General features: G+C 45.9%; 1 protein-coding gene across 1 annotated transcript in view; it reads left to right on the top strand.

Moving 5' to 3' along the window:
• The window catches only part of LOC120956662 (protein O-mannosyl-transferase TMTC2), a 162,083-nt gene that overhangs the window by 17,554 nt on the left and 128,564 nt on the right, over nt 1–15,965 (top strand). Inside the window, exon 3 of the mRNA XM_040378329.2 lies at nt 3,935–4,021. Coding sequence (XP_040234263.2) covers nt 3,935–4,021 — 87 coding nt within the window. The remainder of the gene's footprint in view (nt 1–3,934; nt 4,022–15,965) is intronic.

The following is a 15,965-nucleotide window of genomic DNA, read 5'->3' as shown; positions in this document are numbered from 1 at the left end:
GCTTCAATGAAACACACTTTAAACCGCATGTATGAACCGGCATTCGGGCGTGTCAGTCAATAAATGAAACGGGTTTCTTTTGATTAAGCTTTGAAAAGTGGATTTTCCATTACACTTGCGAAATTACTTTGCCTGTAGTAAGCGTGTGAATATTTAAATTGCTGAATGTGAATCCAGTGCCAAAATGTTCTTGGAAAACATTTCAGTTCGAACAGCAAAAGGGTCTTTCTCTGTATTGTTTTAGTTTGTTTTACAATTAAGTAAATTGGATTCGCAAAATCGAAACAATATGATGCTGATGTGCGAAATTGTATTCTATCAATTGGCCATGTACAACAATAAATTTTATTGAATTTTGTGTTGCAAAATGCATATCCTCATGCTATGAATTTCCGATCATTCCAATAATTCAACCGTTTAGCAATAATAGCAGACTGAAATAATTCACGTCCGTGTGCATTGTGCGTCGCAGAAACTCAAATTAATATGAAAATTACCAATAATTATGCAGTTCTCTTTTATCACCCCTTAGTTTAAAAAAAAAATCACTTATGCTACTTGTCAGGTTTACTTTGCAATCGCAAAGAATCAAACCCACAGACAGCATCAATCTCCCGGAAGAGTGTAAAATCCCAGCTGCATCGCAATGCCTGTCACGCTTCTGTCACGAGCCATTGTGAGTGTGGCAAACGTCTTATCAAATCTTGACTGCTGCAAATGCATCTCTAAAATTCTTCACCAAATGCGCCCCCAAAAGGATAGCAATTGTACCCTCCAAAGCGACCTCAACTGCACCACCACTGGCACCTTGCGAAGCAGCCGCCCTGCCGTCGACACATACGCCTCCACACTGTCCCGCTTTGGCACCAGCTTTTAAGGTTTATTAAATCCCGCTCTGCTTAGAAAACGCATACCATCCGGAACCGTGACGGAAGCGAAAGAGGTGATAGGTGCACCACATTCGCGGAACACCGGCGGAACGGCACACGGTTGATGAAGTCGTTGAAAATCACCACCAGCACCGTACTGCCGAGTGTAGAGCGCCACCCGGCCGCTTCCGAACGGTGGCTTGAATTTGAATTTTTGATTATAATTTGTACGTAGAAATGTTTAATTTTGGCATAAATCACGTTACCGCTAACTTTGACTTCGACTTTTGCCACGGGCCACGGGCAAAAAAGGGGGGCATTCCTCCATCGCTTGTCTGTCCTGTCACGCTGTCGGGCGGCCGCCCCGCCGGGTACTAAAACGCACAATTTGCAATCTTGCGCACACGTACCGGCCTGGTTTGGGGATGGGCTGGCATAAACGCGGCCACACGTACACTCCGAGCGGAATGCATTTCGGTGCATGAGCGAAAAGCGAAAAAGGACTCAGGCAGTAGTAGAGGTGTGCAACCCAGGTGAGATGACACAGGTGCAATGGAAAGGCAGGCCCAATATCTAGCGCTACCACACGGCTGTAGCCTAATGTGTGTGTGTGTGTGTGTAATTTCCATGCACGACCCGGGTGCACACAAAAAGCTCGCATTTCGATGATGGCGCTTGCCGGTTGCGAATGCTTTCGGGAAAAGTCAAAATTCGAAAGGATTTTCCTGACGGCAGTAAGGGATTTTTTGTATGTGTGGCGTGTTCCCATGTCTCTGTCCCGTAAGTCCCCTCCCCCCAAGCTTCATTCATCTATTGTTTGATGAATGCGCGCGTTTGCTGAAATGAAACTCTCTCTCTCTCTCTCTTTCGGTCTTTGTGAGTGTGTGTGCGAGCAAAAGATGAAATCGTACGTCAAGGCTCATGAATATGTTGCAAACCTTCGAGCCTCTTCTCCCGGAGCCCGGGCACATGGTACCATGTTTGAAGGTGTGAATTTTCATCATGGCAACTCCAACTACTAAGGTGCACACACACACGTTTCCCCGCCCAACCGCACTGGGATTATGCAATTTTTATCCCAATTTTAAAGCTTTCACCGGCAAGCTTCAATGTGCAAGCGCTCCGATTGGGGCGTTACCGGGGAATACAAAAAAAAACCCCGCACACAGACTCACGCAGAGCGAACTCATGAGCCCTGTCGACAGGAGCTCTACGTTCGCCGAATTCTCGCTGCACGCTGATGAAAGGCAAATACCTCCCGGTTAAGTCGAGGCCAGTTATTGGCCCACTGTACATGCGGAGAAGGGATTGGAAGGTTTTGGCGAACGGCTAGAGCAAATGTGAATATTTTATGCACGCCAATCTAAAGTTTCCGCTAACGCTGGTACAGATTCGGCGGAGTTAATTGTACTCGTGCGGGGGATAGTGCTAGGATATTACAATTTGTACGCTACACTCTAGCTGTTGGTGTAAAAGCGTTACCAGTTAGCAGACAACTGACACATGCTATGGTGCTCAATCGTATGACGTTTTCCTCCACGAGCTGTACTTCCACTGTTTAATGTTTTATGCTAACAAACTTTAACTCCTATTCCTTTTTCAAATGATTGGTATGAAAAACTTAAAATAAAATAAAATAAATAGGAAGTTCACATTCAAGGTACGCTTAAATCGCTCTGCTTTACCCACTCCGCATTCCATCCCGCGGTCTGCGATTGCCTTCCACGCATCCTCTAGAGAAGTGACGTAAATAGGTCCTTCGAGCCGGATTAAATTGAACCAGTGTTTTTTTTGTTCCTTGCGCGTATGTGCCATTCGAAGCTCTTCAGCTGCCGCTCGTGTGATTGGAATGCGAGGATGAATGGGTATTTTTTTAATCTGTTCCTCTTCCTTCCGTTATTCCTACTCCACCTATACCCCTGTGTGTTTCAAAGGGCTACACAAATGCACACATAAAGACGCCATCAATTTATTCAGATTTAATGACCAAAGCCCGGGACAGTATTGAGAATTATCGGTTTTTACTGCTTTGTGCCCTACCCCGGAGCGGTGCCACAGAGCAAGCGACGACGATGTATGTATGCGCTCCTGCTAGCTATAACGATCGGCTCTTTCGCTTCCTCCCTTTTTCGAGCAAGCACCTTTCATCCCGAGCTTGGATTCGGAGCATTTGGCGTTCCGAGCGCTGGCAGGCTCGGCAGAGCCGTGGGCAGCAAAATTGTGCATAAATTGAATTTCGATACGAATTTAATTACGATAATCTGTGCTAGTGGGCTGGAAGAAGTAGTGCGAGTTCACACACACACACATACAGGGTAAGAGTTGGGCAGGAAAGCAAATAGAAAAAAAACATATCGACAGTCGGTTATTCGACGTTAACTCATCCCCCCCTTGCTTTGCTGCCCCGGGGAGAGGCATTTTTCAGTAGGCTCAATAGGGCTTGTGACGGGGAATTGGTGCCACCAAGCCCGCTCACTGATCGATATCGAATTCGAATGACGCTTTTGAACGCTATTTCGATTTGCTCCGGTACCGGCCGGGTGAATGAATGGTTTGCCCCGCCACCAGCATACATACACAGCTTGACCGGCGGGAGGGCGGCTGGGATGCGAACATTGTGAAAGGTCAGCACGGTACCAAATCCTGATGGGTTCGTATTCTGTGTGTACGTCTGTCTGTATGTGTTTGTGTGCGTGACCTGTTGCGAAATAATTCGGATACTTTCGAGAACCCTTTCAATCGGGCACTTTTCCTCCCGCACGCATCTACACACAATTGCGGGCAGATGGGACCACGGCAGGGATATAATCTAAAATCGATATTTGCATTCAATGGTACACGGGCAATGGTAAACGCTTTTAGCATCGCAACCAGCTGAAGCATAGTGGAGCAAGGCTGAAAAGAAAAGCAAAACATCATTTTGAAGGGAAATCCGGAGCCGCTATGGGAGAGGATTAGCTTAGATGCATTTACGCCGCGGTTGGCTATCGGGTTGGAACTAACACGTAAAACCTCGTAATCGAAACTGATCTTCCCTCTTTCTCTCTCTCTCTTTCTCATTGCAGCATGGATTACGTTAGTTTAGGCTGTTGCACGTTGGCCTTCGTACTGTACATTAACACACTGAGCGCAGGATTTGTCTACGATGACAGGTAAGTAACGTTTGTGACAAGCGAACGTATGCGAACGTAGCGGGTGACATTCATCGACCTGAGTCGGTTGCGTTTAACGATGGCTGATCAATTTCGGGATAAATGTAAACACACACACACACACACACACACACACACACACACACACACACACACACACACACACACACACACACACACACACACACACACACACACACACACACACACACACACACACACACACACACACACACACACACACACACACACACACACACACACACACACACACACACACACACACACACACACACACACACACACACACACACACACACACACACACACACACACACACACACACACACACACACACACACACACACACACACACACACACACACACACACACACACACACACACACACACACACACACACACACACACACACACACACACACACACACACACACACACACACACACACACACACACACACACACACACACACACACACGTACACACATACCCACAAACACGCACATTCCTTGGCTGTGGGGAATGGAATAAATTGCTCCTGCTATTTCCGACAACTCGACGCAAAAATTCTAGGAACCGACATTCATTACGAAGCACTGCGTCTTTCACCAATATCAAAGAGTTGCTTTGATTTTACCAGGCGCTACCCTTGCCCTCCCTGTCCAGTGCAAGTCCTCAAGCAGTAAACTTGTCAGCAAATTTCCCCCACCAAGACCCTTTTCAGCTCCGGTCCTTCCAGGTTCCACTCTCATCAAAGCGACAGAGGACGACATTTTCATTAGTATAATCCACAATCTACTCGGCACACCAATCATGGTATGAAAAATAGATAGCTTTCGAAAGGCGTATTGACAAGCCTGGCCGGGTCTGGCAACCAGGGGAAGGCCGATCTTCTCTCCTGGGGGAGCTTATCTGGGCCGGCACAGCAACCGGTGATAGATTGAATTTTAATTCGTCTAGTTAATTTCACTCCATCACTTCTATTTGCACTGCGAGCGGGCGAGTTTGCTGACGGTGAGAGGCTGTGAAACTCTCGTGGGGAGGGTGGCACGGAATGGTCGAGGGCTATTGATTTGGCTCACCCGTCGGGAGTTGGAGAGTGAAAATAAGCCTGATTTTGTGACTGATAAGCAATGGTCGAGTAAGGACCGGCAAACCGGTCTAATAACTACGGCATCTGCTAGATTAATGAACGAGCATTGACAATTTATCATCAACTGGGAAGTAGTTGCTGTGCTTAAACAATCTTTTTTGACACGAAAGCAAAATCAAAAGCTGAGCACTAGCATTTGAAAGAAAAGCCAACGTTCAGATGCAGATGCGTTCATTCCCTTTAAGCTCGGAAATGAAATTCTTCTCGAAATGGTCCCGAACACACATATACAAACACACAAACCACCATTTCGAACGGAAGAACACGCTTCTCTCGAGCGGTTTGGCGGCTCAACCCCTCGAGCAGCGTGTCTGTAAGTAGATAAGTACATTAAGAAGATTTATATTCAAATAAACCATGTTCACTCACACGCTCTCCTACACACACACGGACACACCCATAGACACAATAGATTATTCAGTGTATTATCACACAAACACGCACCTCGATGGAAAACCCCATCCCTCGTCCCACACACACACATACATACAGTGAAGAGCACACCGAACCTTTGGAAAAGCGAGGCAGGAAAAGCGGGCCCATGCCCATGAAAACAAGCAACCCGACTGTACGGACATTCCGGTCGGGTCGTCTGTTACATGGTTGGGCTTGAAAATGGTTATTATTTCATCGCTTCTGGATTATTTCTTGCGGTCTATGTTGGGTCTGTATGTGTGTGTGTGTGTTTGTGTGTTAGTGAGGTTGAGGGTTGCCTTTTTTTCTCACCGCACGGTGTGGGGTGAGCTATCTTCCTCTTGTGCTGTCTCGTGTGTCTGAATTCAATTTATCTTGCGGCGGGACCCCAGAGAAAAGGTAACGACGCACTGGGTTAACCTTTACCTCACTACGCCAACACTTAAACGGGTGTGTGTGTGTGTGTGTGTGCCGGCAGACACAGACACACGATCGTGTCTCATCGATTTCCGGTTGGTTTCGGGTTTTCAAGAAGAGCGAAGAGCGTGACTCTCTACCCCCAGCTGAAGGTTTGAAAACCCCCCAACGGAAAGTCAAAACAATCGTCTTATCCCCAGCAACTGCAAGCTGACAGCCAAGTGTTGCTTGCGTGTTTGGCGGCAGGTTTCACTTACGCTTTCCATGTCGCAGCGTAGCCATCGGGGGTAAATTTCTTGTTTCCGGCTTGGTTGGTGAAATAAAAGTGACGAAAGGTGTGGAAAATGTTTGCCACACCATCGCGAACGCTCGCTCGCTCGCTAACAACTTCCGGCTACGATTTGTTTCATTTCGAGACGCATTTTGTACACACAAAACGCTCTTCCTTACACATACCGACACGCGTACGTTTGCCTTCTGGTGAGTGTGTGTGTTGAGTTACGGTTATTGTTTTGTTTTAAATCATTCCACCGGAACGAGACTTTTCCTTACGTCTCGCGACGCGAGCATCACGCGCTCGCCCATGTTTCCAAAGGAGCGTTTGTGTTTCCGGAACCAAACCAACACATCCGGGAAGACAGGTACGGGTAGGTTCGTTGGTACGGTGCATTAACAAGCGGGGCAAATCGGTGTTCCGAGCTTGGGAACAGCTTTACAGCCCGAGGCCACTCGAGGTGGCTCCAGCTGGAAGATTTTGGACATTGCTATGGCTTTGGTATTGAGCATGTGAAGGGGAATTTGTAATTGTTGTGTTGTGGATATGTTTGTGTTGAAGCAAGTGGACAGGAGCGTAAGACCGAGCAGAACAGCGCTCGGACAGGTTCGACCCCCAGGGGAGTAATTATGTACACGCAATCTTTCGTCACTTTCACACCGTAGGCCAGGTATCACAGCACAGGTATGGTGTAGGTGTGCAAGTTATGAAGGTTTTGTACTTACTGAACGACGCACAAACACAGTCATTACACTATAGATACTTTGGAGTTCGATTTTGATACCCGTAAATTGAAGCTTCTCTTGAAAATGCGTTTCATCTTGCATGCTTTCATAGATCAATTCACCTTCAGTTAACCTTATCGAGTCATATCTTCTGCTCAATAACTGTCCAATAATGCAGGCACACGCATACTTCAAACTGCATCACACACACCCAAACACACTCGACACGATACCGTGTAATGGACACCAACGTTCGGCATCTCCCGTTTACAAAGGCGCACTGGCATTATACACTGCCATTGTCAGTGGAGTGTGTGGAGCGCTTTTGCTGCAGAGGACATTACCGCAGAGGCCATCCGAGATAAGGGCAGTACAGCGCAACCATCCTCACCTGCAATGCAGGGTTTTTTTTTCTCAGCTCTCTGTTCTACCACGCGTGTATACGTTCATACGTGATCCTTTCCGACAAAATGGGAAAGGAATTCTCATTTACGTCCGTACCGATAAGTGGACAACTTTTTCCCAGCTCCGAGCTCGCTCGCCCACCGTTAGAAAAATGCCAACGGAAGGCGGCAGTGGGCCGACGCCCATGTAACGGGAGTTGTTTTCGACGGCTAATTAATGATGCCAGTGAACCATATGAAACCATCCCAGCAGGAGCGCTCCGGCAACCGATGGCGATGGTGATGATGATGATGATGATGATGAGAAGCGTTGGAATGTGTTTCGGGTATGGTTGGGCAGAAGGATTGGGAGTGTAACACCGCACCGACATTCGATACATGATACGCATATAATGGACGCAACGGGCGTGCAAGAAGGGAGGACAACCCGGCAGGCGAGCAACATCTGATTAATCGTTATGGGCCACCCATTTCATCGGAGCGCTTGCAATGTGATAGCAGAGAGAAGAGTTTTGATATTGCTAGACTCGGTTTTTGTTGATGCTTTGTGAAGGGTTCGAGTTTTGGGTAGTTGAAATTGTTACGGGTTATGAGCTGGTTGAGCTAATTTTCAATCGCCAACGCTGCTGAGCTCAATATGAAAGGGAACAAAGTGATGATGACATTTGTTTAAAAAAGTTTAGACAAGAGGGGAAGGTAATTAATCCCAACCAGTTTATGAAATACAAGCTGCGCAACAGATTGATGCATTTATTTTAATTGATAATTATATGAAGTTATGAAATATGTAGCCAAATATGTACTCAAAGTCAAAAAATTTTTTTTGCCAACATTTTATTTATATCTATTTTACCTCTACTGAAAAATAAGTAAAACAAAATACTAACGTAAAGCTCATTTGCGTGACAGTTTACTGCTTCATTCCATCACCAAAAAAATGATGCATATCAGACGCTTCCCGCAGTCTTGTTTCATCGCCCAAGGCAATAAACAAAACCGGGCGGTCCAAATTTCGCTCGTACCATGTCACATTTCGTTACGCGTACAATGGGAACGGTACCGAAATACACCTGTCAAGCTATTTTGATCAAAATACCGTACAGCGAGCAAATTCCACCAGCGACCAGGCGGCTCCATTGTCGGGCACGGGCCACGCCAACCGAATTCCTAATCGACCTACCGAAAGGCGCGACGTTTGCTGAACATTTAGTACATTCCAGCGCTGATCACAATCCGCCCCCTTCCGCCCCTTTCAAACGAACCGCTTTTGTGCAGTACTCACATATCGCTTCAACAAGGTATGGTTTAGAACGGGAAAACATAAAGCAATGTCCCCTATAACCGCGCGCGTACACACACACGGGCCTGTTAGGGCGGCAGGGAACCTCGTCTGCTCTGTCTGCGCTTTCCACATTGATAAACTATTCAATTGAACATGGAAGAAATGTATCAGCGAGCTCAAATCACACAAACCCCGTCGAAGGGTCAGAAGGATTTCTGAGGCAAAGGGTGGAAGAAAAACGGTCAATTGAATCAAAGCTGGCATGAATGAGGAGGGCAGGCAGCCTTCAACGACTCAACAGTGGGTAAAAAAAGGGTTCTAGCCGCTTGATTCCCGTTCCTGCTGTCTGTCACCGGTTGGCTGTACGATCGCTTATCGGGTGCGTGTTTTTTTGGTTTGGTTTGGTTTGCTGTGTGTCGGACCCAACGGACGATGAACATGACAAGTCGCGTACACAAATGCCCTCTCGTTGTCGACGATGGTATACGACCTGGTGGAAATAAAGCTAAAACGAGCAGGAAACTACAATTGAGTGGCGAATGGCTGCGGATGGTTTGCTGTAGCTGAAGCGGACAGGCACCGAACCAGCAAACATGATTCGGATAATGATGATAAAACATTTCAGCATGCGATGCATGATTTGTAGAGAGTGGGAGAAAAAAAAACAGAGCAAAGACAGAAAAAAAACTCCCCCCTCCCCCAGTCTAAATGGTCCGAACGGGTCGAATCTGACTGCGGGGTATCGGGAATCGGCAATAACGGGCCACTCATAAATCATCTACCATGCTCGATTATTAAGCAACTGACGATAAACACATTTACCTGTGATTGACGGTGAACTCTCACAGTGGAGGTTCACAAACAGACCGCGGCAAACCGGAGGTAAAACAAGTGGAACTGCACGCGCTCTTTCACCACCAAAATATGAGCCCCGAAGGGTTCTGTACCACCGTCAATCCCCGGACCGCACAGAAGAAGGAAAGAAGAAAGTAAATGGGTTCGATTGGAAATGGTTGTTTTCGGGGCAAAACGGGAAATAATACATAATGGGAAAACAATTTGTCGAATAAATATTGTATGCCAGCTGAGGTTTATCCTTCGCTCTCTTTCTTTTCCCTTCCATCCTTCCATTCACCCGCTTGGTGCGCGGTTAGAGCGCTTATCAACTTTGTACGAATGAGGGAGGGCAAAGGGTTTTGAGCAGTGATTTATTTTCGTGTATGATAATTTAATCATGTTGCTGTCATGTCGACCCCGTTACCATAGTCTAATGATAGGGGGTTGTTTGCGTGATGCGTGGGGCGTGTTTTTTTTTTGTCGTTCACCAATGTGAAGTGTTTTAAAACGCTTCGAAACGAAAACAGTGATTAACTTCTTGCTGGCAGCTACAGATGAGGTGGATGAGCTCTTGAGGAATTTGTTTTTGTTCACTACTACGAGGTAGTAATTAAACATCAGCTGACAGATTTGGGGAAAACAATATGAAGAGACTTTTATAATGTGAAGGAATTGCACTGAAATTAAAAATATAGCAAAGATGTTAGTTGTACCGTTTAATTATCCTGTCATTCTAAAAAAACTTGTATCTTGTGAAGAAAATTGAATGTTAGAATTGTGACTGTTATTAAATGTTGGATTTTGAGATAGGCAGAACACACCCGTAAGTTAGGCAATGAATTAATAACGCTCAAGCATAGGCAACACGCATTACATCTTATTCCTATTGGATAGAAATTCCATTCAATGAATCCATTTGGAATAGTGTCAACGTAACGAGAATTAAACAAGAAAATGTAGGTATCGCCAACGAAGCACGTAGGCTCCTGATAAGAACACCCCAGAAATTGCCAATAAATCGAATAAGAATTCCAATGTGATGAACTAAATTCTTCTTCCAAGTTTTTGGTGAAACAGTGCTCTTATTGGGTGGTTGGATTCTCGTTAAAAACAGCAAGACCTCTATGACAAATTCCGAAAATAATTAGGCGGACGTATGCATTGGGGTACCTGCCTTTTTTAAGGCTTTTGCTCGGGAGTGCTGATCCCTTACTTAATACAGTCCATGAGACGGAGTAGGTCATAAAACCCTAAAAACTGGTAATTAGAAAATGCTTTGCTTCTATTTATGACTCTCTACACATGGAAACTCTTCTACTTAAAGCTAAAATAATCTTTTTCTTTTACACAACAACCTAGTGATGTGCTTTATGGAGCGCACCCACGACTCCGATCTGACTCCGACTATTGTTAGTTCGATTCCGACTCCGGCAAAATGGAACCACTAGATCCGCCCGGAGTCGGAGTCGTTTAGAGTCGTCCGGAGTCGACCGGAGTCGTCCGGAGTCGACGACTCCGAACGACTCCGAACGATTCCGGACGACTTCGATTCCGGGCGACTCCGGACGACTCCGAACCACTCCGAACGACTCCGGATGACTCCGGATGACTCCGACTCCGGGCGACTCCGGGCGACTCCGTACGGCTCCGGACGATTCCGAACGACTCCGGATATAGCAGCGCGGACCTGTCTTCCGGAGTCGATTCCGAATTTATCGGAGTCGGATCGGAGTCGACTCCGGATTTTTGGCAACTTTACCCATTACTACAGCAACCGTTGTCGGTCAAAGCCTACCTGTACCACTAGCAGTGACTATTGATCAGTGACCTATTGATTACCTATTGCAGAATGGTCCGTCCTACGTATGGGGGCACGGTCCATTAGGGGTTTGAACCCATGACGGGCATGTTGTTAATACTAATACTAATACTAAAAACTATACAACTTTCTTCAAAAATTTTGACCTTTTCGAAAACAAAAAATTAAATTGTTTTAAACTTTATCAGATGACTTTATGGAAAGAAAACGATTGCAATAACGCTAGAGGACAAATCTATTACATGTAATTTTAACTTAAGTATGGTATCCAATCATTTATGAATATTCTATCAACGGGGCCCTTCACGATTATAGTTAGTTTTTTGTATGGAGTTTGACTGTTGGAAGGTGAAATCATGTAAACGATCCATACTAAACCACAAAAAAACTAGCCTGCAATTTTCAGTCTAGATTATAGTCTAGCCTCAAACCTAGAATTAGATTCGAGTACCTGCTCGAAGACACGGTGTTGTTTACATTTACCCCAAGGTGCATTAAAGAGATCACGTGGTGGAATCTAGAACCAAAGTGTGTGCAGTCCCGGTGCTCTCATAGCATGTTATTAATAATCAAATTTGAATATCACTTTTTGACAGTATGGGTGAAAAATTTTGTTCAAACAAGCCTACTGGAGGCTTGACGAATACTCAAAACATTCTTAAAATCTTCATTCAGAAAAAGAAGCGAAAAAAAGCCTTCTAAATTCATACACCTTGGGATAAGCCCACCTGTATATTATACCCACTTAAATAGCTGCTCAAAAACTAATATACAATGCAAACAGCTGATAGGTTGAAATTTCAGCCTACGAACTTAAAACGGAAAGGACCCCATCGTTGGGTTTTGTTCAATAATGCTATTTATGCTCAGCTTTATATGGCTTATTATGAACGAATATTTATAATTGAACAAAAAAACTAAGCTATTGTGTTGAATTTCAAAATCTCAAGTTTTTAAGACTTATATTGAGACAAATACTAAAAAAAGAACAGTTTATTTAAAATGTTTGAACAACCTTTTTGGTAGATACAGCATTAGACCAATTTTTAAAAACAAAATTAAAGCACATTCCAGCGCCTGCTCCATTATAGCGCTTAATTTCCCCTAAAATAAGCCCAAGAGTAATGGCATTATGATCAAATTTCACTCCAATTTCAAACGCTCCCAAAAACCGAAACGTGTTGCGCTACTTCTTGGGCGATGATTTTCACTTTCTCGCATCAATTGTCTGAGCGGACCGAAAAATGTTCTACTCATTGCTGCACCATCGCTTGCTACACGAGAGCTGAAACCCGAAACGCGCTTCCTCCTTGTGTTACTTCCTTCCGCCCCTGGTGTCTGTCACACATTATCCCGCGGAAGCACAGTTCACTTCCTGCTCCACCAGCAGCCGGTATCGATTTTTGCTACGCCGCGTTCCTTTGCCATGAAAGACACAGCCCCCCCTCCCCCCCCCCGGGCCATCTTACTGAGCTGTGCAAATCCTTTCTTGTTCACCGCAGAGCAAACACATCCGCACACACGTTCAACCGCAGCGAAACAACCCGTCTCCCGTAGAATTTCGGGGGGAAAGATTTTGTTCCATTCCCTACTCCCAGAGCGCGCAAGAAAATGGCAAAACGTCTGGCCCCACCATCGGCCCCCGTTAGATTACCTTCCGCCAACCGGGAAAGCGAAGCGAATCCAACTGACTTCCCGTTGTCGCCGCTCTTCGCGCATTTCTCTGCCCGTATTATTTTCCTATAAAAGCAATCTAATGACAATGATTGATGAAAATTATGATCTAATGCTACCGGCAATGGCTTACCGGCGCGGTACCGACGGACGGAAAGCACCATAACCGGGGGGGAAAAAGCAGTGGCGGCGTTTCGGAAAAGCTTCCGAAACCGAATGAAATATGTTTTGTGGTATTTTTGGTGTGGTATTTCCATGGTTTTCTCGTTTCCTTCCCGACTCGTTGCGACGGTGGAATCGTTTGGAACTTGGTGGGAGGTGGGGAGGGGAGGAAGGGCACTTGCCACACAGCAGTAACCGAAACTGCTTGTCCAAATTAATAACGAACCCGATACGGAAACCGGAGTATCTCGATATCAACGGGCGATTTATTTCCCCCCGAAGATCGTTGCGCCGGGGAAAACAACGACACGCGTGCTAGTGGTAAAACAGGAGGCCGGCGGAGGCGTTTCGCTGACGTGCCTTTCGTTGCCATATTTTGGCAATTTTACCGCCCTCCTCCTCGCAACACACTGCTCAGCGCGCACCATTTGTGTGAAGATATCCAGTTGTAACGACTGCCAGCGATCGTATCGTCTCTTTGTGCGATACAAAACCTCCATCGGATAGCCAAGCCAAGGAGGGCGGGTCTGGTAGGTCATTTGTCAGGAAACGGTCGTCTCCGGTCGGTCCAAAAATCGGTCGCATTCTTGACGCATCGGGAACGGCAACAAGCGTACCCGGATAACAAAGGAATCGAACGATAGTGCCAGCAATGGAAAGTGATCGTAAAAGTGATTTTATTGACCGATACGCCGAGCTGGCTATTAATTCCCGTTTGCCAAACCGGCCAATCCGCCCGGTGGAGAAGGGGCATCGTAGTTCTACCCGCTTGAGCTAAGTTTTCCGCGCCCGCTCACATTGGCGCGAGGGCTTTTGGGAACGGAAATAGCCTGCACAGCGCACCGGTGGAGGGAGAACCTCAAGTCTCTGTGCTGAGATCCTCCGATAACCCACTTACTCTCACACCCCTTTTTCGTGACCTCTCTGGTGGCACATTTTGTCGAAGGACTTTCAGCGCTCATCAAACGTTCAACAGGAGTGCTCCGCATTGTTTTTTTTCTTGCTGCTTCGTTGCGTGCTTTGTTTCGCCTTCGAGTCGAGTAGCAACAGTTGCTATTTCCGGATGCCGGCGTCAGCCAAGTTGACGACCAGCTGGCCGATGACGGGTTGCGTGCGGTTGCGTTATGGAACGCGTCGTTGGAATTGGAATTTCGGTTTCATAACCAACGATGACCGGAATGGAATGGAGTTAAAACGCTCCCAGTTTGATTGATGATGATAATGTGTACAAAACTGGTGGATGAAACAAAGTCATTGATGGCTGACTCTGCAAGTTTTGATAAGCGAATTCTACATCAACTTCTGTCAATGCTTTAGATCTTATTACTAGTAATCAAGAAATTAGCCTCTCTGATGCATGTGGATAATAATTTCAATGTTCTTAGCGTGTTATACTTCAAGATCTGGACATATTTGATCTATTGTATACATCTTTTAATCTACATCTTGATATCATTCTAAACCATGTGAATTGCTTTGGTGTCGTAAACGTATTTGCATTTCCATTGAGATGATAAGATTATTTCAGTTTTGTGAATACCTTTTTTATTGATTTAAAAAGAACTTCCACGAGGAACAACATGATATTCAACAATATGGTAAAGCTGTTACCAAAGATTACTGACAGTGAAAAAGCTTTAAGGAAACAGCAATCGCTCAAAAAGCGCTTTCCACTCGCTGCCAACTGTTTGCCCTTTCGGGGTAATACCCAAATAAAATCAAGTGAAACTCGACTCCAACACCAATAAATTAAACCTAATCAAGGGGTATATCTGCAAGCTATCGCAAACTTTCTTAAAGAATTTACAAGCCCCAGCCAAAATATCCCCAGTGGATGATAAGCTGCTTCGCTGGAGCTTAAATATTGATCTAAAAATTTAATCCTAATTATGCCATTTTGCAGAAACTCTTCATCCGCTTCACCAACAGATGATTCCAAGGGCATCACGTGGCGCTTTAATCCGCTTGCCGAATTTATTCGCTTCCAAGAAACCCCAGTCACCTTCCCCCAGCTCTCTAGCCAGAGTTGCAGAGCAAGATCATTATTTGAAGAAAATATTTACCTCAAGGCAGCAGCCGCAGCAGCAGCAGCTACAGCCATTTTGAAAAGCGTTCACACCGGCTAACAAATTCGTCTGATCTCTTTGTCGTCTGCCACCTACACGGAAAAGCCGGCATTAGACCATTTTTACGACGCGGCGGTGTAGAACGGTGTTTTGAGGCTGTGTAGATTTACGCACCGTAATGTAGTGCCCATTAGCAGCTGGTGCGTCGCGACGTAGAGCCACAGTTCAGGGCCCGTTTTAGTGCTGCTACTTTCACTCACTTTTGCGTTGGCCCACGGACATATATTGAAGCGATTGAAGCGGACCAAACCCGAGGTAACATTACAACTCCCCGCCGGAAGCGCCTCTTATCTTAATCGATTTAATGTGGTCAATTTATTTGGTGCCGGTTGCTCCTCCCCGCTCCGAGTTGGTTGGATCGCTGCTCGCTACTCATTTGTCCGACTGGCGCCTCGGACGGCAATTGGCAAAGCAGGCGAGCTAAGGCGAGCGTTAATTCCTGTGTAATCTTGTCGAGATTAAGCACAAACACTTAATGCCGATAGGAACGGTCCGCTCGGTGTTGCTTCGTTTTGTTTGGTTTCAGGACCACGATTTACACTCAAGCGTGGTGGTTTGGGAACCCCACTCTGTGCACTGCAAGGGTGCTGCGCCCAATTTTGGGGAGCCGATTCGTTTCGTTTCATTTCACGTTT

The sequence above is a fragment of the Anopheles coluzzii genome, chromosome 3 (genome assembly GCF_943734685.1).
Source record: "Anopheles coluzzii chromosome 3, AcolN3, whole genome shotgun sequence".
Taxonomy (NCBI): Eukaryota; Metazoa; Arthropoda; class Insecta; order Diptera; family Culicidae; genus Anopheles; species Anopheles coluzzii.
The sequence above is the reverse complement of the archived record's forward strand: the minus strand, read 5'-3'. Positions and strand labels throughout refer to the sequence as shown.